The sequence below is a fragment of the Pan troglodytes genome, chromosome 11, assembly GCF_028858775.2.
Source record: "Pan troglodytes isolate AG18354 chromosome 11, NHGRI_mPanTro3-v2.0_pri, whole genome shotgun sequence".
NCBI lineage: Eukaryota > Metazoa > Chordata > Mammalia > Primates > Hominidae > Pan > Pan troglodytes.
The window spans coordinates 67,869,724-67,894,632 of record NC_072409.2 but is presented as its reverse complement, the minus strand read 5'-3'; the positions used below and the strand labels follow the sequence as shown (position 1 = coordinate 67,894,632).

Below are 24,909 nucleotides of genomic sequence, written 5' to 3'. Positions count from 1 at the left end.
GTCTATTTCCTTCAGTTCTGCTCTGATCTTAGTTATTTCTTGCCTTCCGCTAGCTTTTGAATGTGTTTGCTCTTGCTTCTCTAGTTCTTTTTTCTTTTTTTTTTTTTTTTGAGATGGAGTTTCACTGTTGCCTAGGCTGGAGTGCAGTGGCGCCATCTCGGCTCATTGCAAGCTCCGCCTCCCAGGTTCACACCATTCTCCTGCCTCAGCCTCCCGCGTAGCTGGGACTACAGGCGCCTGCCACCTCGCCCGGCTAATTTTTTGTATTTTTAGTAGAGACGGGGTTTCACCATGTTAGCCAGGATGGTGTTGATCTCCTGACCTCGTGATCTGCCTGCCTCGGCCTCCCAAAGTGCTGGGATTACAGGCGTGAGCCACTGTGCCCAGCCTAGTTCTTTTAATTGTGATGTTAGGGTGTCAATTTTAGATTTTTCCTGCTTTCTCTTGTGGACATTTAGTGCTATAAATTTCCCTCTACACACTGCTTTGAATGTTTCCCAGAGATTCTATGTTGTGTCTTTGTTCTCGTTGGTTTCAAAGAACATCTTTATTTCTGCCTTCATTTCGTTATGTACCCAGTAGTCATTCAGGAGCAGGTTGTTCAGTTTCCATGTAGTTGAGTGGTTTTAAGTGAGTTTCTTAATCCTGAGTTCTAGTTTGATTGCACTATGGTCTGAGAGACAGTTTGTTATAATTTCTGTTCTTTTACATTTGCTGAGGAGTGCTTTACTTCCAACTAAGTGGTCAATTTTGGAATAAGTGCAGTGTGGTGCTGAAAAGAATGTATATTCTGTTGATTTGGGGTGGAGAGTTCTGTAGATGTCTATTAGGTCTGCTTGGTGCAGAGCCGAGTTCAATTCCTGGATATCCTTGTTAACTTTGTCTCGTTGATCTGTCTAATGTTGACAGTGGGGTGTTAAAGTCTCCCATTATTATTGTGTGGGAGTCTAAGTCTCTTTGTAGGTCTCTAAGGACTTGCTTTATGAATCTGGGTGCTCCTGTATTGGGTGCATATATATTTAGGATAGTTAGCTCTTCTTGTTGAATTGATCCCTTTACCATTATGTAATGGCCTTCTTTGTCTCTTTTGATCTTTGTTGGTTTAAAGTCTGTTTTATCAGAGACTAGGATTGCAACTCCTGCCTTTTTTTGTTTTCCATTTGCTTGGTAGATCTTCCTCCATCCCTTTATTTTGAGCCTATGTGTGTCTCTGCATGTGAGGTGGGTTTCCTGAATACAGCACACTGATGGGTCTTGACTCTATCCAATTTGCCAGTCTGTGTCTTTTAATTGGAATATTTAGCCCGTTTACATTTAAGGTTAATATTGTTATGTGTGAATTTGATCCTGTCATTATGATGTTAGCTGGTTATTTTGCTCGTTAGTTGATGCAGTTTCTTCCTAGCCTTGATGGTCTTTACAATTTGGCATGTTTTTGCAGTGGCTGGTACCGGTTGTTCCTTTCCATGTCTAGTGCTTCCTTCAGGAGCTCTTTTAGGGCAGGCCTGGTGGTGACAAAATCTCTCAGCATTTGCTTGTCTGTAAAGGATTTTATTTCTCCTTCACATATGGAGCTTAGTTTGGCTGGATATGAAATTCTGGGTTGAAAATTCTTTTCTTTAAGAATGCTGAATATTGGCCCCCACTGTCTTCTGGCTTGTAGAGTTTCTGCTGAGAGATCAGCTATTAGTCTGATGGGCTTCCCTTTGTGGGTAACCTGACCTTTCTCTCTGGCTGCCCTTAACATTTTTTCCTTCATTCCAACTTTGGTGAATCTGACAATTAAGTGTCTTGGAGTTGCTCTTCTTGAGGAGTATCTTTGTGGCATTCTCTGTATTTCCTGAATTTGAATGTTGTCCTGCCTTGCTAGATTGGGGAAGTTCTCCTGGATAATATCCTGCAGAGTGTTTTCCAACTTGGTTCCATTCTCCCCATCACTTTCAGGTACGACAATCAGACGTAGATTTGGTCTTTTCACATAGTCCTATATTTCTTGGAGGCTTTGTTCATTTCTTTTTATTCTTTTTTCTCTAAACTTCTCTTCTTGCTTCATTTCATTCATTTCATCTTCCATCACTGATACCCTTTCTTCCAGTTGATCGCATCAGTTACTGAGGCTTGTGCATTTGTGACTTAGTTCTCGTGCCCTGGTTTTCAGCTCCATCAGGTCCTTTAAGGACTTCTCTGCATTGGTGATTCTAGTTAGCCATTCATCTAATTTTTTTTCAAGGTTTTTAACTTCTTTGCCATGGATTCGAACTTCCTCCTTTAGCTTGGTGTAGTTTGATCATCTGAAGCCTTCTTCTCTCAACTTGTCAAAGTCATTCTCCATCCAGCTTTGTTCCATTGCTGGTGAGGAGCTGCGTTCCTCCTTTGGAGGAGGAGAGGTACTCTGATTTTTAGAGTTTCCAGATTTTCTGCTCTGTTTTTTCCCCATCTTTGTGGTTTTATCTACCTTTGGTCTTTGATGATGGTGACGTACCGATGGGGCTTTGGTGTGGATGTCCTTTCTGTTTATTAGTTTTCCTTCTAACAAACAGTCAGGACCCTCAGCTGCAGGTCTGTTGGAGTTTGCTGGAGGTCCACTCCAGACCTGTTTGCATGGGTATCAGCAGCGGAGGCTGCAGAACAGCAGATATTGGTGAACAGCAGATGTTGCTGCCTGATTGTTCCTCTGGAAGTTTTGTTTCAGAGGAGTACCTGGCCGTGTGAGGTGTCAGTCTGCCCCTACTTGGGGGGTGCCTCCCAGTTAGGCTCCTTGGGGGTCAGGGACCCACTTGAGGAGGCAGTCTGTCCATTCTCAGATGTCCAGCTGTGTGCTGGGAGAACCACTACTCTCTTCAAGGCTGTCAGACAGGGACATTTAAGTCTGCAGAGGATTCTGCTGCCTTTTGTTTGGCCGTGCCCTGCCCCCAGAGGTAGAGTCTACAGAGGCAGGCAGGCCTCCTTGGACTGCGGTGGGCTCCACCCAGTTCGAGCCTCCCAGCTGCTTTGTTTAGCTACTCAAGCCTCGGCAATGGCGGGCGCCCCTCCCCCAGCCTCTCTGCTGCCTTGCAGTTTGATCTCAGACTGACTGCTGTGCTAGCAATGAGCAAGGCTCCGTGGGCGTAGGACCCTCCGAGCCAGGAATGGGATATAATCTCCTGGTGTGCCGTTTGCTAAGACCGTTGGAAAAGCACAGTATTAGGGTGGGAGTGACCCAATTTTCCAGGTGCCATCTGTCACCCTTTTCTTTGACTAGGAAAGGGAATTCCCTGACCCCTTGCACTTCCCGGGTGAGGTGATGCCTCGCCCTACTTTGGCTCACGCTCGGTGCGCTGCACCCACTTTCTGACACTCCCCAGTGAGATGAACCCAGTACCTCAGCTGGAAATGCAGAAATGACCCATCTTCTGCGTCACTCACACTAGGAGCTGTAGACTGGAGCTTTTCCTATTCTGCCATCTTGGCTCCACCCTCTTACTGTAAGTTTCATGATATAATGAGTACAACTCAACATTCTGAATAGCACTTCAGTTGTGATCAATGAGGTCAGACAGTCAATTCATAGTCTTCATTTTCTTGACAGTGCACATCCTTGTGATTGCCATAATCCCTAAAGTACACACCATGCTTTTCAGTTCACACCATTCTCATCTTGAGGAAACTGTGCTTAGTTGACCTTCTGAAAGATTCTACAGTCAAGAAGGACAGAATCAGTATTCAAACTTGGATTTTCTGTTGGGCTTGGCTCCCTTTGGTCTGTGTCAGCTATGGCAACTTTTTAAAAAATCACGGTAGCTATGCAGTAGAAAAATCAACAATGTGGGGCTACACTTTCCTGTTGGAGCTGATGGATTAACACTAAAACAAAATAATTAATTTTTGTTTGTTGACTTTTTTATTAAAAAAAATTAGAGTCAGCATTTAAAATAAGATGGAGCAATCTGGTTTGAAAAGCAAGTAGGTATGCCGAATTGAATCTAGTAGGAAAAAAAGTCTGGGGGAAATATTATCTAGTTACATATACTTTTAAAACCTGCCAAAACACAAAAGCAAAACAAACAAAAACCCCCAAACAAAACTTATCTGCATTAAAAAATAGTCCACTTACATGATTTTGAAGTGAGCAGCTCCTATCTATTTAAATAAAAGATTTATTATATTTACCCTGGCATCCTCTGGGGTCTTGAAGTTAATTATTTTTCCAAACTCTCTGGCATGAAATACAGACTTCACTCGTTCCTATAAACAGAATATGTAAATTCATTAAAAAGAAAATCTGGTTGTAAAAATCCATAAAGAAATGCCACAAAGCTTTATTACTGTACGCCTAAAGTGTCCCTCTTATACAAATCATGCACCTTAAAAAAGACAAGAATGAGGAAGCAAGAAGAATCAAAACCAATAGAAAAAAAGACTACATTCTATTAATAACACAACCATTATCACTAAACCTAAGTTAAAAAGCTTAAGGTGATATTTTAATTGCTAACGCCATAAAGAGTCGACATAAAGGATGGGAAGGAGGTAAGTCGGGGAGTAGTGCCACTGTTTTTCGTCTCCAAATAATTTCTTACACAGTTGTTATCTGGCCATAGAATCATGAGTGAGTCCAGGTTAAAAATATATGCACATGTGTGTGTATGCATACGTACATAAACACATACATATATTGTGTGTGTGTGCATGTGTGCGTGCATGTATGTACTTCTGCCATTTTAAACCAGTCATACAGTAAGAATATAGTTTAGAATCAAAAAGAGATCAGGTTGTGTCCTAGATGATTTTCCTCCACTATTTATGCTCCGTTGGTATTATGTTTAGTATTGGTAGTGGGGAGTGGGACTGTCTCAGAGCAGATATTAAGCATTTCAGGGGCAAACAGAAGTGAAACTATTGAGGACAAGGATGATGTTTTCCTCTGTACATATGGGTAAGGTCATAGAGGGCAAAGTAAAGGTTTTACTAGTCAAACATGTTCTATAAGTAATTCAACTATCCATGCAAATACAGACACTAGAAGAATTACATTCTTCTAATTAAAAAAAAAAAAAAAAAAGATGAGGCTGGGTCCAGTGGCTCACGTCTATAATCACAGTACTTTGGGAGGCTGAGGCAGGCAGATTGCTTGAGCCCAGGAATTCAAGACCAGACTGGCCAACCTGGTGAAACACCGTCTGTACTAAAAATACAAAAATTAGTCGGCATGGTGGCACATGCCTGTAATCCCAGCTACTCAGGAGGCTGAGGCAGGAGAATCACTTGAACCTGGGAGGTGGAGGTTGCAGTGATCCAAGAGCGCCACTGCACTCCAGCTTGGGCAACAGGGCAAGACTCTGTCTCAAAAAAAAAAAAAGAATGATTGCAGAATTGTAGATATAAGGTCTCATGAAAAGGGGGAAGGGGAAGAAATCAAAGAGATAAGAGAATGTATTAATGTTAGAAAGGGAAAAATATATTTAAAAAGCCAGGAAAGCAGTATGGACTGCAACACAGGCTAATAGCCACTATCCATTATTTCATATGTGGGAAGGTGGGGCTCTGTTACTGAATATACAGCAAGGGCCCAGGAATGTTATTGTCAGTGCAATAGCACAGAAAGCACAGTTTTTCTTGGCCTAGTTTTTTTTTTTTCTTTAAGCCTGGGTAAGATAGCAGGTATAAAGGAAAACCACACCAAGACAAAGTGACATCTATAAAAGAGGTAGAGCATTATACAAATAAAAAGGACTACTTCAAAGCATTATTTTCAGTTCCAAGTTTTCAAAAAATAAATCTATTCAACATACCTTTGCTTCAATGCGCAATCTTCTCCCATGAACAATGAATGGCTCTTTGGTAAATTCATCAAAACTATACTGCCACTCACACGTGAGTTGTCCAAATGTTCCCTTTGTTACAAACAATACACCACTGCAAAAAGAAAAACAAAAAAAGAATTCGCTTTAAAATTGAGGCACTTATATCCAATAACAACAGGATACGAATGAATCGCAAGTGCAAATGCAATATTCATCAACATAGACTATATTCTATATTCTTAATGAATTTAAAAGAACTGGAACCATAAAGTGTGTTCTCAGATCATAACAGAACTAAACTAGAAACCCAAACAAAAAGATAACAATAGTATTTCCAAATGCTTAAAAGTAACACTTCCAAATAATCCAGGGGTCAAAGAATCTCAAAGGAAATTAATTAGAAAATATTTTGAACAGAATGAGAATGAAAATACACCATAAAATTTGTGGGATGCAGCTAACATAATGCTCAATGGGAAATTTATAACACAACATATATTAGAAAAACTGAAGCACTTATAAAATCAAATATGTAAGGCACTTCATAAGAAACAGGATACATTTACAGAACCAACTATCAGCCAATATTTGGAGGAGCTTTCATATAATTAACGCCTTAGAATAAATACTTTCATTTCTAAGGCTCCATGTAACGTATTTCCCAACTACATCAGAAAAAAGCTTTTCTAACCATGTTGAACAGAATCATCATGCTGAGGGCCTCAGGATGTTCACAGGTAAAATCAAGTCCCATTACTTCCAATTTTAGAGGAAGACTTCAAAAAGCATCATTCTAATTTTTAAATAAATTCTTGTTTTCCCATTTTGAAGAAAGAAACCAAGAAATGAAAATACCTTCTGTCTATAAGAAGTCTATTTAATCCTTCCTTCAAATGTCTTTCTTCTTAATTTTTCTTTCTGATTGAAACATCAATTGTAGGTGCAACCAGAGGTTTGTATTAGATTGAGTTAAAAAAAAAAAAAAAAGGTCTGACTCCTGGCTAGGATGGAAAAGGAGAGAGCTAGCCAGGATTTATATCTCTCACTTCCATCTTCTGTCCCTGCTCCCCTCTTTTACCAGTCCTGGATTACAGGAGCTGATGGAGCAAACCTAGTGGTGCCCCAGGACATCTCCAACCATGTGAAAAATCACAGACAGGCTGGCCAATGTAGCAGCTATTCCCAGTCCTGATTCAAAGATCCTTTATCCTCAAACCCGAAACTTGGAAAGGGAATCTCAAGTATAACCATCACGTTTTATTCAACTACAACTAATTCACTTCCCTTATTCTGTCAAGGCACCATGGCCTCATCTAAAGAGGTCCACTGTGTTGAGAAAAAAGATAACTTTTAAAATGTTGCAAGATTTGGAACCAAACTTTGCAACTGATTTTGCTTAATGCTGATTAGTTACCTTTCCTTTAGTCAATGGGAAAGTGAGTTACTAAAAACATGATGGAAAATTTTTATGAGCAAAAATGATTGCTGAAGCAATGTCTGTAATTAATTACAAAAGTCTAGAAACAAGTTACATGTAAATTAGTACATACTCCTAAATAAATATTAGGCAGGAATTTACAAATTAAGACAGCTGTCCATACGTTGACATGTAATAATCTTCAAAATATAGATCTCAAATGAAAAATTAAAACTAAGTACATAATGGTATATATAAGACAATTTCATCTACATTAAAATATGTGTGTATGTCTACCTGTAGAGGCATAGAATATTTCAAGAAGGATACAAAGGAAACAAGTAAAAAATGGGCTGCCTCTTGGAAGGGAACAGAGGGACCAGTATCTGGGGTGGAATGAAGACTTACTTTTTACAGGTATAACTTCTAATATTGTGGAAGTTTTCCACTTGGTGTTACTTTTTAAATAAGAAAATTAAAATAGGGCTATACATTTTAGATTCAGAAATTGAGATTACAACATTAAAAGTGACTGCTTAGTAGTCACCTTGAACCAACACAATGCTCATATAACTTTACCTTTCAATAGTGAACAAAACCATAGATTGACAATTCATTTCTATTTAGCTCTAACTTCTCCCTGCTAGCCGTATTTTCACTCTCCACCACCCAGAGACTGTCATCTTACTAATGCACTTGCTCATTTTTTCCCTAGTTTAACAATGACTTCTGCACACTTGCCCCTCTGAGGCTATGCCCCTGTGTATTTTTACATGTACCCCTCCACTGTCTATTTGAAGAAGTCGCTGGAGTATCCACCTAAAATTTTATCTGCTTCTACTAGTATATCCACTTACGTCAATCTATATATATTCTAACAAACAGATACTACCAGAGGACTGCTGACTTCCGGGATAACCTAAAATTGTACACTTCTTCAGAGAGGAGAAAGCTTACTTTTAAGAGGATAGCTTTATGGAATTTCTGCATCCAGTTAAATTAGTTGTAACAAATACTAAAATATTTATGTCTGTGCATGACTGTGTTTATCTGTATGCATGCGCAAAGCTATGCAGGAAATTTATGTAATGTTTAGGGAGTTAGGCTTGTGGAGCAAGAAGACCCAAGAATCAGTGTGACTATATGGAACAAAAGGTGAATAACAAATCTTCACCTCATGAGTCGCTGTCAGTTAACCCCTTAAAAAATTACGTAAGAGAAAGAAAGCAAGTTACCGTCTGGTTATCATTAGCATATCTGTCTTATTGATCATGACATGGGTAAAATATTTGTATTTTGCAAATCTTCCATTTTCCATGACCTAAAAGAAAAAAGTGAGAGACAATGAGAAAATTGATAGTATTCCTACTGTAATGCAAACAATGCCTTATAGTCCTCTAAAAACCATTTCTCAATGGGGCAAACCATTAACATAGAGAAAACATTTAATTATTTGTAAAATCATTGCTGTTTCCTTTTTAAAAGCATCTACTTGCACTACTTTATTTAAGATTACTCAGTTGCAGCAATGCCAGCCTTTAATGCTAGACTTTTAGAAGCTGATGTTATCTTACAAAGTTTAAATTCAATCTAATGAGGTATTTAACTATTACAGTGACTTTATATTGGAAAACACATTAGTATTTAATAATATTTGTACAAAAACACATGTAAATACTAACACATATCTAAACATATGCATCACATAAATTACTTATTAGCTTCTGCCTTGCGCTAGAAATTTCATATATAACAAATATGCTTTTCTTTGTCAATCTCACAACTTATTAAAAAATAAAGAGCAGAGAGTTTCTGGACAAACAGGGACCCCAAGGCTTACTTAGCCTTTGAATCAATCTTTATTTTCAAGACTGTTGAAACACTGTCTATCCATGACACTGTTTATTAACAATTGTTTGCTTCAAGAAATGTAAATATAACCATATGAACAAAATAGATTTACCATTTTAAATTCCATTTTCAGTAATATTTGCTCTGAGGATGGACGTACTTCAGCTATTTAAAGTACATAGCAGGCTAGCCTACTGTTTTTACAGGCAAGGCAAGCAATGTAATTATGACTAAGATCCCTCAAGAAGAGGCATGTTATGAATTTAGCCAAATGTGAAAAATCATAAAGAAATCCAAAAGAGGATATAAAGGTTTTAGAAAATTGTGTTCCATGAAGCTGTACCAAAAAACTAAAATTATTTAGAAGAAAGCTAAGAAGTGACTTCATGATGATCTTCGTATAGAAAATTGATAGTTTTCATTTTTATCTGAGAAAGAAGTTAAAAAACTAAACTAGCAGGATGACTCATACAGATTAATTGCATGGAAGAAGTTTCTAACTTCAATGATTATAAAATATTGAGGAAAAGAATATCTTTACTATTTACTGTAGTAGGTAGGGCAAATAAACACAAACACTTTGTAATACAAATGAAAAAGGGACATACAGATTCAGAAAAAAATAATATGAATTACAGTAGTTCTCCCTTATCTGCAGGGGGATATGTTCCTAGACCTCCAGTGGGTGCCTGAAACCACAGACAGCACTGAGCCCTACATATATTCTATGGTTTTTCCTATATACACACACCTATGATAAAGTTTAATTTATCAATTAGGCACAGTAAGAGATTAACAATAACCAATAATAAAATAGAACAATTATACTGTAATAAAAGGTATGTGAAGGTTTATTTCTGAAATTTTCCATTTAATATTTTCAAACCATGGTTGGCCATGGGTAACTGAAACTGCAGAAAGCAACTGTGGAAATGACAGGACTACTGTATTAGATAATTTATAAATTATGCAAATAATTTTGAAAACTTAGATGAAAAGAACTGTTTTAAGAAATATAAATTATTAAGAGGAAGAAGCATCATGAGTAGAAATTATTTGTGGATGACAGTACATCTGGAAAATCCAAGCGCACAAAACCCAGTAATCAATTTGGAAATGGAAGAGAAAGAAATCCCATTTACAAGGGTAATAAAAAGATAAATATTTACATGTAAGTTTAATAAATACTGTGCAGAATATAGGTGATAAAAGCCATACCACTCTATTCAGGGGAGTAAAAGAAATTTTGGAAATGGAAATCCATATCTTATTCTTGGATATAAAAATTTATCATAATAAAGATGTTATTGACTCCCTCCCAATTTTTACACACACACACGCACACACACACACACACACACACAACTTCATGTGATCCCAAGATGGTGGTTTTTGGAGCATGGGGTAGGAGGTAAGAAGTGATTTGTCAAAATTATACTAAAATGTAGCTAGGAAAAATATGTGGTAATATCCAGTAAATTATGAAAGAAGAATGAGAAGAACTACTCTAGAAGACATTAATGCAATTTATAAAGCTGCAGTAGTGAAATAGTTTGGTGCTGGTAAAGTATATGCACACATATCAAAGGAAAGAATACAGATTACAGAAAGTGACCACTATGCATATACGACATTATAAAATCCTATCCAATTACGGAAATTTATTAAATCAAGACAGCACTTCAAATTAGTGGGTAAACACATGTATTATCAAATAAATGGCGTTTTAAGTAACTCACTGGCTAAAGCTGTATCCTTCTCTCTATATACCCAATCAATTCTACATGGATCAATGATTTAAGTATAGAAAATAACTATAAAAGTACTATAAAAAGTAACATTTTAATAATCTTTTTTTTTTTTTCAGACAGAGTCTCGCTCTGTCGCCCAGGCTGGAGTGCAGTGATGCGATCTCGGCTCACTGCAAACTCTGCCTCCCGGGTTCATGCCATTCTCCTGCCTCAGCCTCCCAAGTAGCTGGGACTACAGGCACCCATCACCACGCCCGGCTAATTTTTTTTTTGTATTTTTAGTAGAGACGGGGTTTCACCATGTTAGCCAGGATCTTGATCTCCTGACCTCCTGATCTGCCCGCCTCTGCCTCCCAAAGTGCTGGGATTACAGGCGTGAGCCACCGCGCCCGGCCCATTTTAATAATCTTGAAGTGGGAAAGGCCAAAATATAACAGAGTCCATAAAACACAACATAAAAAATTGTTAAGTACATAGAACTTAACCACTACTGAATGGCAAAATGATAAGCAAATAAACAGTAATAAAGTAAAATAACAGAAAAATCAAAGGACAATTTGGGAAAATATTTGTCAATACAGAGATATAGAGTCATTTTCAAAATATAGACAATTCTAGCAATTTGAAGAAACCGACAGAAAAAAATGAGTAAAGCAGTAGAAAAATGTGTGAAGAATATGAAAAGGTAGTTCAGCAAAAAAAAAAAAAAAAAAAAAAAAAAAAAAATCTGACTGATAAACATGAGAAAATATTCACTATAACTCAAAATTAGGAAAATGCAAATCAATTAAACATACCCTCTGAGTCAGCAATTACACTGCTAGAATTTATCTTAGGCAAAAGTATGCCAAAATATACATATAAGAATCTTCACAGCAATATTGTATTAAAAGCACAAAATCTAAATATTCATTAAAAGGGTACTGGTTAAATAAATTCATGTACAGCCATACAATGGAGCATTATGAAGTCATAAAAAACCTGTGCATACTGACATAGAGAGATGTATAAGATATAGTAAATAAAATTATATTACAAAAGAGAATGTATAGAATGAAAAGTAGAAATGCATACATGTACATATATTTGTACGTACATGTATCTGTGCATATAAGCAGTTAAACCAGTTTCAACATGTAGAAACTTCTGGAAGGTACACATCAATCTATTAACAGCACTGATCACTGGGCTTCTGAAGCATAATGGTGGAGGCAGAAGTTAAGCTTTTATTTTTAATTTTACATTCTTTTATTCTGTTTCAGTTTTTTGATATCTGAAAAGAAACTGGCTTTCAAAGATTCATTTTCTTTTGTTCCATATGGCGAAGTTTAAAAATGAAGAATACAAATGTTGACCTCAAGAATGCCACTGCTAATAGAATTCAAGAGCCTACATACACCATTAATAGATCGTAACCTTCCAATAGTTTAAAAGCTATGGTTTATTCCAAGTACCTAACTTTTATTTCCACATTATGCTAAGTTTGGGCATTGTAATTAAGCCTACCTCTCATCACTTTCTACTTTCCAGACCCAACTTAAATCAAATCTAATCTGTGCATATAAGCAGTTAAACCAGTTTCAACAGTCACAACAGCATCTGGTATAAGGAAGAGCTAAAAGAATCCAGAGAAAGTAATTCATATAGTGCTTTCCATCCCAAACCTTAAATGTAACACACTTGATAGATGAATGAGCTTTATGGTCATAGTAGTCTGTTTTGAAACGTAATCAACCGTATCCTTTGTTATTAGAGTGACTGTATTTGAATAAACGTCAAAGCGTCAAAGATAACTCATCGCACAGCAAAATCTTGCTGGTCAGTCTCCATTATAAACATGAGAATACGGAATAAGAACATTATAAACAGAATCCAAAACTTTCAAACTGAATCCACAGAAGTTAATGGGAGAGAACGTCACGCTGCAAAAAGTCTACAAATGTCACGTTGTAGTCACAAATTCCTGCCTGACTTTATAAATGCATTATATAAGAAGCTTTAGACTACTCAAAACATCATTTTTGGGGGGGAAAACCCCCAGAATTTTGGAACCGAAAAACTCCTGTTGTTCATCCAAACCAATCTCTTCCTTTTACACACAAAGAAACTGAGGATCAGTAAGTGTCTAATGAATCTTCTAAATCTAAATTTTCACCATCTTGTGTAATTAGGTAAGAGTACATCTAAGTGACTTGCTTGGGGTTAGTTGCAAAACTGGGCTCAGAAAACCGGATTCTTCACTTCTAATTCCAGTGCGTTTCACTATATCATGATGTTTCTTCCTCATGGTATCAGTCATACTTTCCTCATGGTACCTCAAAAAATGTCTTTGATATCCCTGGATACTGATAGTTGCTGAGGTAGGCTGCTAATTTTTTCCAGGTCAAAAGTATTCAAATAATTTAGTGTCAAAAATCCTATCTTCCTCCATCCCAAACAGATGCTAGTTATAAATGGTTCTATTAAAATAATTCGTGATAGCCTTTAAAATAAATGAAGAATTAGCAAAATCAGGGTTTGGGAATCATCATGTAGGGCCTTTACATAAAGACCAAGATTTGGCTGAACTACGAAGGAATTAACAATGCCAGTACTTTAGACATGTTAGCCTCATTTATATGCTTAAATGTTAAAGGAAAAACATTTTTTTCGCCTTATTCATTAAAAGTATATATATAAATTACCTATCATAGTTTAAGAATTACTAAAAGAAACAGAACCACAATGGAAACTGCATTCATTATATACAACTGTCAGAATCTATAGGTAATAATTAAAATACATGGTTACTGGTAAACAGGTCCTTTTGCATTTAGAAAAGATGAGTACATAAACCATACTTTATTAGACATAAATAAATTCAAACCAAATTAATGATACATTTGGAAACACAAAGAAAGTGGAACTTGAAGGACAGAGCCATGGTAACAGAGACACTTCTGACACTCTCAAATCATCCAAATGTTATGAAGAAACAGAATCCCTTAACAAAAATACTTCTGAAAAATAATGCAAAATATGAAAAGATTAAAAATAGGAAGAAATCACTAAAATAAAAGGCTTTAAGTCCCAACCAAAGAATGTGTTAATCATTAATAGGAAATATATTTAAGAAAATTGGTTAAAGGACAAGAACATGTTGTTCGGCAAAACAAAAAACCAAAATCTAATCAATATCTGACTCATGTGGAAGACAAGTGTTGCGAAGAGGTATGAACGTTTAAAAAAAAAATAGCAAAAATGGGGGATTAAAAACATGAAATTCAGCCAGACACGGTGGCTCACACCTGTAATCCCAGCACTTTGGGAGGCCGAGGCGGGCGGATCCCAAGGCCAGGAGTTTGAGACCAGCCTGGCCAACACGGTGAGACCCCGTCTCCACTAAAAATACAAAAAATTAGCTGGTTGTGGTGGCAGGAGCCTGTAATCCCAGCTACCTGGGAGGCTGAGGCAAGGAGAATCACTTGAACCCAGGAGGCAGAGGTTGCAGTGAGCTGAGATCACACCATTGCACTCCAGCCTGGGCAACAGAGCGAGACTCCGTCTCAAAAACAAAAAACCATGAAATTCATCTAAATGAAAGATAAAAATGAATACTATCAAGCAAGAAAATATATAGATAACAAATGGTTTTATAGACTGGTTAATTTGAGGGTTCCGGAGATGAGTGGGAAAGAGGAAGCATTTATGAATAGATTCTACTTAAAATTTAAGCTTATTTCTAAAACCAACAAAATTCAGGAAGTTAATTGTAAAATGGTAAATACTGCCATTTTAAAACTATTTAAGAAGTAAATAGACAAACTGTTCAAAACAATCTTATCTTTAGAGAAAACTTAATAAGTATAACTTCCTTAGAGTTTTATGATGAATTTTTAGGGATAAAGAAAGTTTTACTAATTCACTTCAAACCTCAGACTCGAGTGCCATGGCCAGGAAAAAGAAGGTATTCAAGCAAACTTCACAATCAAATATAGTCGAAATTTATTACCTCAAAACTTAATGATTTCATATTCTTGAATGAGAAGAAATGTAAACAAGAATAAAGAAGTGACAGGTAGCTTACCTTGTCTGAGGTAAGTTGGTTTTAAAAAAATAAAATCTTACTGACTATATGGTCAAATCTGAAGAGCAACCAGCACTTATTTTATCCCTCATAACTTCATCCTCTCCCATGCTAATATGCTATCTTGACTGTCAGCAAAACCATAGGTATAGGCTATACTGACAGCTTAGACACGGCAGGAAAGCTGAGCATAACCTTTGACATAAAATCAAGTGTAAGAAACTACTATATCTTAAGAGATACGAATTGTTGTCATCAACTGGTACAACCAAAAGCCTGGAGAAGGAAAATAACTATGCTCATGAAATAGTTATATGTACTGACAACAGCAGACCATCAATTAACGTACTTAATATATTCTAGGAGAAGAGCCAGAGTGAGGGCATCAAGGGGTAGGTGCACAGTAACAAAAGTCTCACTAAAGTTCAGCAGAACCTCGAATGGATCAACATTTATGGGTCCATCATACTATATATCCCTGAAAGCAGCAGTAACATTTCTTTTAAAATACTGTGTAATTCAGAGCAGTTCAAATCACTGAGGTTTTACTGTTTCAACTGCTTGCCAATTAGCATGTGTGGAAAACTGTCATGGTGTTTTAACTACTCTGTTAACCTTGAAAGGAAAAAAAGATTCTTTTTTAAATTCTTAAAATCTATTCTTTTAAATTCTTAAAAATCTATTCTTTCAAATTCTTAAAATCTACTCTTAAATAGAATAGATTTTCTCTTGCCAAAGAGGACAAAAATGAGGAATTTATATAATGATGACTAAGAACTTGCATAAACTGGTATTCATCTGGAATAATAAAAATATAATGAGTTATTATTAGGCACCATGCTAATAATTACAGGCATATCTAATTTTATTATACTCCATTTTATTGTATTTCCCAGATATTGTGTTTTTTACAAATTGAAGGTTTATGGCAACTCTGCATCAAGCAAGTCTACAGGCACCATTTGTCCAACAGCACATGCTCATTTCGTGTCTCTATGTCACATTTTGTTAATTCTTACAATATTTCAAACTTTTTTTATCATTATTATATCTGTTATGGTGATCTGTGATCACTGATCTTTGATATTGCTATTTTACAGCCCTTTTTGAGGTGCCATAAACTACAGCCACAGAGAGTGAACTTAATCTATAAATGTGTGTTCTGACTGCCCCACTGATTGGACGTTTCCCAAATCCTCTCCCTCTCCTTGAGCCTCCCTATTACCTGAGAAACAACAATATTGAAATTAGGCCAATTAACAGCCCTACAATGACCTCTACGTGTTCAAGTGAAATGAAGAGTTATATGTCTATCACTTTAAATCAAAAGCTAGAAACGACCAAGCTTAGTGAGAAAGACATGTCAAAAGCTGAGTTAGGCTGAAAGGTAGTACCTCTTGTACCAAACAGCCAATCTTGAATGCAAAGGAAAAATTCTTGAAGGAAAGTATTATGAAAGTGTTACTCCAGTGAACACAAGAATTATAAGAAAGCAAAACAGCCTGATTGCTGATATGTAGAACGTTTTAGTGGTCTGGATAGAAGATAAACCAGCCACAACATTTCTTCAAGCCAAAGCCTAATCCAGAGCAAGGCCCTAACTATCTTCAATTATATGAAGGCTGAGAGAGGTGAGGAAGCTGCAGAAGAAAAGGTGAAGCTAGCAGAGATTGGTTCATGAGGTTTAAGGAAAGAATTCACCTCCGTAACATAAAAGCACAAGGTGAAGGGGCAAGTGCTGATGCAGAAGCTACAGCAAGTTAGCCAGAAGATCTAGCTAAGATCACTGATGACAGTGGCTACACTAAACTACAGATTTTCAATGTAGACGAGATAGACTTCTATTGAAAGATGCTATCCAGGACTTTCATAGCTAGAGAGAAGTAAATGCCTGGCTTTAAAGCTTCAAAAGACAGTCGGATTCTCTTGTTAGGGGCTAGTGCAGCTGGTGACTTTATTTAATTTCTTTAGAGACATGGTCTTGCTGTTTTGCTCAACCTGAACTTGAAGTTCTGGGCTCAAGGGATCCTCTTGCCTCAGTCTCCCAAATAGCTGGGACAACACGTGGGTGCCACCATGCCTGGTGCAGCTGGTGACTTTAAGTTGAAGCCAAGACTCCATTCCAAAAATCCTAGAGCCCTGGCCACATGAGGCATCTCACGTGTATAATTCCAGCACTTTGGGAGGCCATGGTGGGCGGATCGCTTGAGCACAAGAGTTCAAGACTAGCTTGGGCAACATGGTGAAACCCCATCTCTACAGAAAAAAAAAAAAAAAAAAAAAATTAGCCAGATGTGGTGGCACATGCCTGTAGTCTCAGCTACTAAAGAGGCTGAGGTGGGAGAATCAACTAAGCCTGGGAGTTCGAGGCTGCAATAAGCCAAGGCCATATCACTGCACTCCAGCCTGGGTGACAGAGTGAGACTCTTATCTCAAAAGAAAAAAAAGTGCCGGGTGTGGTGGCTCATGCCTGTAATCCTAGCACTTTGGGATGCCGAGGTGGGTGGATCACCTGAGGTCAGGAGATCGTCCCCAGCCTGGCCAACATGGTGAAACCCCATCTCTACTAAAAATATGAAAATTAGCCCGTGTTGTGGCAGGCGCCTGTAATCCCAGCTACTCAGGAGGCCGAGACAGGAGAATTGCTTGAACCCAGGAGGCGGAGGTTGCAGTGAGCCGAGATTGCGCCATTGCAGGCTACCTGGGTGACAGAGCGAGACTCCGTCTCAAAAAAAAGAAAAAGAAAAAATCCTAGAGTCCTTAAGAATTACACTAAAGCTACTCTGCCTATGCTGTATAAATGGGACAAAGCCCAGATGATAGCACATTTGTTTACAGCACAGTTTACTAAATATTTTAAGCCCACTGTTGAGACCTATTGCTCAGAAAAATATTACTGCTCATTGACCATGCACCTAGTCACTCAAGCTCAAGAGCTCTGATGAAGATGTACGAGATTAATGTCATTTTCATGCCTGCTAACACAACCATCCATTCTACAGCCCCCATGGATCAAACAGTAATTTCAACTTTCAAGTCTTATTATTTAAGAAATTCATTTGGTAGGGCTGCCACAGGGAGTGATTCTTCTGATGGATCTGGTCAAAGTAAATTGAAAACTTATGGAAAGGATTCACTATTCTAGATGCCATTAAAAACATCTGTGATTAATAAGACGAGGTCAAAATATCAATAGTAACAGGAGTTTGTCTGGAAAAAGTGGATTCCAACCATCATGGATGACTTTGAGGGTTCAAGACTTCAGCGGAGGAAGTAATTGCAGATATGGTGCAAATAGCAAGGGGATTAGAAGTGGAGCATGAAGAGGTAACTGAATTGTTACAATCCTATGATAAAACTTGAACAAAGGAGAAATTGCTTCTTATGGATGAGCAAAGAAAATGGTTTCTCCAGATGGAATCTATTATCGGGGAAGATTCTATGATTGTTTAAATGACAACAAAGGATTTAGATTATTCCATAAAAATAACTGATAAAGCAGCGGTAGGGTTTGAGAGGACTGACTCCAATTTTGAAAGAAGTTCTATTGAGGGTAAAATGCTATCAAACAGCATCACATACTACAGATAAATCTTTCGTGAAAGGAAGAGTCAATCAATGTGGGAAACTTCATTTTAAGATATTACCACAGCTATCCCAACCTTCAGCAATCCCTATCCTAATCAGTCAGCAACCATCAACACCAGGCATGCAAAAAGATGGACTCACTGAAGGCTTCAGATGATCAGGATTTTTTTTTTTTTAGCAATTATGTATTTTTAAATTAAGGTGTATATATATATATAGTTTTATACAGTTATATATAGTTTTATATAGTTATATATAGTTTTATATAGTGTATATATAGTTTTTTAACGACGTGATTGTACATAATAGTCTACATTATAAACATAATTTTTATATGCACTGGAGAACAAATATATTCGTGTGACTTGCTTTGTTGCCATATTCGCTTTATTCTGGTGGCCTGGAACTGAACGTGCAGTATCTCTGAGGTATGGCTGTACATACATTACCTCATTTGTTCTAACCCTAGCAACACCACCAAGATAAGCACTACAATTATCTCTCTTTTACAACCTGGAAACTGAGGTCAGATAAGCATAATAAAAAATAATAACTCTAGTAAAAGAAAAAAGGCTACAATTGAACTCAGGTTTACTTGGCTCCAGAGTCCAGGCCCTTAGGCACAGGGTATTGCTATATCTCAAAATAATTTTTATTAACAAAACGAGTTAGCACAGAAGAACTATATATATTCCAGTAGACTCAGTGGGATCTCATTTGAACAGTTCATTGGTATATGGATTTAGATATCTCACAAACTGTTATCATGTCTCTTGCAATGCTTCAAGTTCATATAATACCTAGGGATCACTGTCTCTGTGGAAGATGGGTCATATTTTAGGTGTCTCTGATTCCTAATGTTCTTTACAGCCTTGCATATACCAGCTAAACAACAAACAGGAATGAGAGTGTGAAGATCCGACATTACAGGGTTGGCCTCTAACGTGGCATGTGTTTTATGCCCCATCACCAGAACAATAAAGCTCATTACAATGATAAACTCATGAGAGATGAGCAGGAACCTTCAATACTCTCTTCAGGGCTCTAACTCTACTATCTACAAGAGTGTCTGAATACATAATGAACAGAACTGAATTCGTTTGTAGAACAAATGAATACATGGCATTAATTCTTTTCTGTGTATTCATATAAACTATGCTACCAAATAAAGCCAGCAAAAATTCAATTTTATATATCTATATCTATCCATATATTTTATTCTTTTGGCAACTTATTCCATAAAGATTAACTTTACATGAAATGTTCAATCTCCCATATTTGTATTCCAACACTGCATCTTCATAAGATCTCTAACTCAAACTACTTAGACTTGAAGTACCACAGAAATGTCTAAATCTATATTTCTTTATAGTGCTTCCGTAGGGTTCTTTACAGTGATAAATTTTCACTGAAAAATTACCATTACAATTCATTAGAGTCATCATTAGAAGTGACTAGGATATCAATTTCATTTGAATTTAAAACGAAAGATTCTTAACTGACAAAAACAAAACACCAAAAAACATGGTGCTTCCTTTAATAGATGGCATTAAATTATGTTTTCGGATGAGTGAAAAGAGGCCTCTAATCTGATTTTGCATGACAACTTTCATTCGGCAAGTGAATGTATCCTTTCACAGGACATTTGGCTAATAAAAAATAGACTTTTCATAATGTATACTAGTTTTCTAACAATGTTATTGTTACAGCATGCATGTACACACACACAAATATTTCTGAATGAGCTTTACTACACTCACCTTATGCTGAGAATCTTTGTGTCCAAGGTAACTAGGGAAAGTTACTAGGTAGAGCTCTATCACATCAGTAGAGAAATCATGAGTTGAGTCCTGTATCAGAATTTAGCAACTTTAGCTTAATTAAGGCTGAAGACCTTCTAGCTAATACTTACTGCACTTTTAGCTGTATTGACAGATCTTTGATTAAAAAGATGTAAGACTCAAATTGAACGTACCTGGGCTTAACATTTGAGGATTTCTTTTAATGTTATAATGTATTGAATTTTCTATTACAGTAGCATTTATCCTTTCTTAATATATTTACAAATTTAAGGGATGCAATGATGACAAACTGAAAGATCTAGAAATCAAATTAGTCTCGTTTAAGTTCCTGAATTAAAAAAGAGAATTAGGCCAGACGCAGTGGCTCATGTCTATAATCCCAGCTACTTGGGAGGCTGAGGTGGGAGGATCACTTGAGCCTAGGAGTTCAAGGCTGCAGTGAGCTATGATTGCACCACTGCATTCCAGCTTGGGCGAGAGAGTGAGACCTTGTCTCAACAACAAATAACAACAACAACAACAACAACAACAAAAAGAGAGGGACGGGGTGGGGGGAGGGGTGGCGGGCGGTGGGAAATGAATAAATTTTACACTTGAGATGAAAGAAAAAACCTGAACCTCCACGAAGTGGAATCATCACCACCAGAGGAAGACATAATTTATTTCAAAATCTTATTCAAAAATTATTTTTATATAACACTGGAAGGTTCTAAGTGGGGTTCCTTACTCTATTTTGGACTCTACTGGTCCAAAATATAGTGGTACACACTATTAAATGTTCAACATTTGGGCCTTTGGAAATAATGTGACAGTCTCTCCAAGAGATTCCTGCTAAACTAGTAAGGTATGATAATTGTATCCAAAAATCCATGGAAATCTTTTCCATGAAATCTGCTTTATTTGAGATGCTAAGAATTCTAATTTGCCTGGATAACACAATTTGGCTCTCTTCAGTGTTCTCATCCCATTCAGAAGTATCCTTCTGGAGAGGAAGAGCTATAAAATGAAGAGTGAAGTCCAATAGCCTTTGTCTCCTAGTTCTTGTCCACTTACTCAAATTTTCAGATGAAGCCAGGAAGTGTTCGGCACTACTCTGGTGATCTGACTGCTATAGTAAGACCTTTCTTCCAGATTAGTAGTCATTCTCCTCCTGAAGTAAAGGGAAAGACCACGTCGGCTGACGGCAGTTATCTTCCAATTGCTATTAAGGCAGTGTTTGAAGCTAATTATAAACATCTGTAATTTCTGAAAGAAAAGAAATATACAAGACACAAAAACAGCCTCCCTTCTGTAACAACTTACATGACGGCAGTTATAGAATCCCTGTAAAAGATTCAAAGACAACATAGATAAATTCAAAAATACCTGAAATGTTTAAGAACACACTATACTACACCCACAGGACAACAACTCAGCTGTCAACATTCAGACACAATGAAGGACACAGGAATCATACACACACATACCCACGCAAACACATTTTAAAAGATTTACTTAAAGGGAAGAAATGTTTTTAAAAAAGTATAGAGTCAAAAGGTAGAAATGTTTAACGAAAAAGAAAAAAGCTTCTACAGGTATACAAACAAAAAGCCGAGAGCAATGGATCACGTCTGAAATCCCAACACTTTGGGAGGCTGAAGTGGTAGGATCGCTTGAGCTCAGTTCAAGACCAGCCCGGGCCACATAGCAAGACCCTGTCTCTACGAAAAAATTTAAAAAATTAGCCTGGCATAGTGGTGCATGCCTGTAGTCCCAGCTACTTGGGAGGGTGGAGCAGGAGGACTACTTCAGTCCATAGTTTGAGGATACAGTGAGCTTATTCAAGCCACTGCACTCCAGCATGGGCAATGGAGTGAAACTCTGTCTCAAAAAAAAAAAAAAAAAAGAGTTCTGCTTGCTCTTTATGTGCTCCATAAATAAAGACTAGGTTTCCCAATTACGGATATTTCTATGAGTGGTATGCTTTTTTAATCTTTAGAAGTTAATAATGCTGCTTAGAAAAATATGTAGTAAAACATAAAATGGCAATTTATACTTTTGAGTCATAACCAGGTGAATAACAAATTTAAAAAGGAAATATACCATAAATGGTGGGGAGACAGGATAATTGTTCCCTTTTCTGTAGTTTCCTGCTTTTCTCTAATGAGCATACTTCAATGTAGAAAATAATCTATTTAATGTAGAAAATAACTAATGTTGAAAAATTTCGTATCTTTATAAAATACTAAAGTTGTCAACTGAGAATCAATGTCAGCAAATGGATCCACAGGTTTTTAGCTTTTTCCCTAGAAATGCAGGTCTGTAAAATTTTTAATTCATAGAAATGCCAAGTTTTATTGAATATACTCAGAAAACCTTTGTAGACATAATGTAGTTAACAGGTTACTGATAAATGATAATTTATAGTAGAAAAATATAACATGCCCAATTACGACAAATTGGGTATACTTAGCTAAATCTCTGACTATCCTGGTTGCTTTTAAAAAACAAAAATAATACCTATAATATTTTCAGTGCTCACGTATTTGAGGATCTCTAAGATCCAGAAGAATAGCATAATACAATTCAGGAGAAATCTTTACAATTTCATTGCTTAAAACATGTGTAAGCAATGAAGAAGATTCATCAAAAGCCAGTTTTATAACACTGTTAAACGTGTGTTTTAAAATTGATATTTGGAGGTAGACTGTTGCTATATATTGGTTGATATGGAATAACTGCTAAATAAATTTATCATACTTATTGAGAATGATAAATATTCTGCCACGTTAAAACAAACCAGACAATAAATCCCTATGAAAATCATAAATTATTCTAATTAGTTCTCTTAACACAGACCTATTTGAAATTATTTGTTTTACTTTCCTTTGATGCAGGACTTTCTACATTTTGTATAATACTGGCTGTACTCACTGTACTTTATGAACTCACAAATTCACTCACTAATATTAATGATTAAATTAACAGTGTAAGCATTCTTAATTGATCTCCATTTATTCCAAAGGTGCTGGAATAAATTGACATTTTCACATATCCATCATCATTATTATTTGAGCTAAATAATGTGTGTACACTTAACATCACCTGATTTTGATCCATAAGACCCTTTACTATTTTGCAAGGAAATCTAAGAAACAAAAAGCTGAAATTTGAAGATGCAGTAGAAAATACGCAGTAACAGTTGGGGTGGTTGTTTCTGGTCCTTCTCTCATCACCACAAAAAAGCTGAATGCAAAATTTCATTACAAGACTTAAATCAGACAAACTAGTAGCTACTATAGCAGTCATTTATAATCTTGAGACACAGAAACAACAGAGTATTTTTCATATTGAATATTGATGTCATAAGTATGCAGTGGCTCCAGGTGTACACTTAAATAACATGAACTTAAAATCAACATTCAACACTGCATCAGTGATATGTGTTTTGAATAGTTTCAAAAACAAATTTATAAAATACTGATTATTTTAAATAAGGAAACAAAATTTGACTTCCTTTTCTATAATACTGAAAATTGGCAATATTATTCTGAATTTACATTTGTTTTATTTATATCCCATGTGAGTACTAATTAATTTCATTTACAGGCTTAGATTATTTATCTATGGTTATGAGTGTCCACAATTACAGATTTTTACAAATTTTTCTTCCTGCCAGTTTTCAATATGTTATTCAAGTGTCAGGTAGACACAAAGGAAAATAAGGCATCTCCAGGTAATCACTCCTTCAGGGAAGAGAACCTTCCTTCCCATTTTCTATACATAAGCAATGATCGTGCAGAAATCTGGAACATAAATGAAGTTAAAGCATATGGAAAGGTGTGGCATTACATAATCAATTTTCAAACAGCTTTCTCACTAGACTTTCCTGTTAGATACTACCATTTTAAAAGTTCTAGTTAATTATAGAGCCATTGATAAACAAGAGTTCATCTTATTAAAATCCAAATATAAATTCATTTTCTATATATTTGATAAGAAATAAGAATATATTTTTGCCTAGATCCTCTATCTCCATCAAGAGAACAATGGTGTAAAACAAAAGAGCAATTCTGTCTTTTTTTTTTTTTGCTTTTACTAGAGTAAAATTCAAGTTTTTTTTCAAAACTGGAACACAATTAATACCTGTCCTCAAGAGGTTTGAAAAGATAATTTCACTGTGGCAGAAAAACAAGGGCAATTACACTGTCAAAGAGCAGATCTCGGCTGGGTGCGGTGGCTCACGCCTGTAATCCCAGCACTTTGGGAGGCCGAGGCAGGCGGATCACGAGGTCAGATCGAGACCATCCTGGCTAACACGGTGAAACCCCATCTCTACTAAAAACATAAAAAATTAGCCGGGTGTGGTGGCAGGAGCCTGTAGTCCCAGCTACTCAGGAGGTTGAGGCAGGAGAATGGCGTGAACCCAGGAGGTGGAGTTTGCAGTGAGCCGAGATCGCACCACTGCACTCCAGCCTGGGCGACAGAACGAGACTCCATCTCAAAAAAAAAAAAATTAAAAAAAAAAAAAATAAAGAGCACATCTCATCTCTAAGGGCTAAAAACTGAAGAATGATGGAACTCTAAGACCACATGAGCAATGTTTACTAGTTACTAGCATATTATTTAAAATATTTTTACTGTTGAAGAAATTTTAAATAAATGTAATCCT

The 24,909-nt window shown here is 36.6% G+C and overlaps 1 protein-coding gene across 12 annotated transcripts in view; it reads right to left on the bottom strand.

The window, feature by feature from the left end:
* The window catches only part of VPS13A (vacuolar protein sorting 13 homolog A), a 239,659-nt gene that overhangs the window by 5,592 nt on the left and 209,158 nt on the right, over positions 1 to 24,909 (bottom strand). For 6 of the 12 annotated variants that reach the window (XM_016960977.3, XM_016960976.4, XM_063787782.1 and 3 more), the window contains 3 exons: positions 8,436 to 8,521; positions 5,772 to 5,895; positions 4,150 to 4,224 (listed from right to left, as the gene is read on the bottom strand). In XM_016960977.3, coding sequence (XP_016816466.1) covers positions 4,150 to 4,224; positions 5,772 to 5,895; positions 8,436 to 8,521 — 285 coding nt within the window. Of the gene's footprint in view, positions 1 to 4,149; positions 4,225 to 5,771; positions 5,896 to 8,435; positions 8,522 to 20,216; positions 20,307 to 21,311; positions 21,504 to 24,909 lie in introns of all 12 variants that reach the window. The other 6 variants (XR_010148690.1, XR_010148693.1, XR_010148695.1 and 3 more) reach the window with 6 other exon arrangements.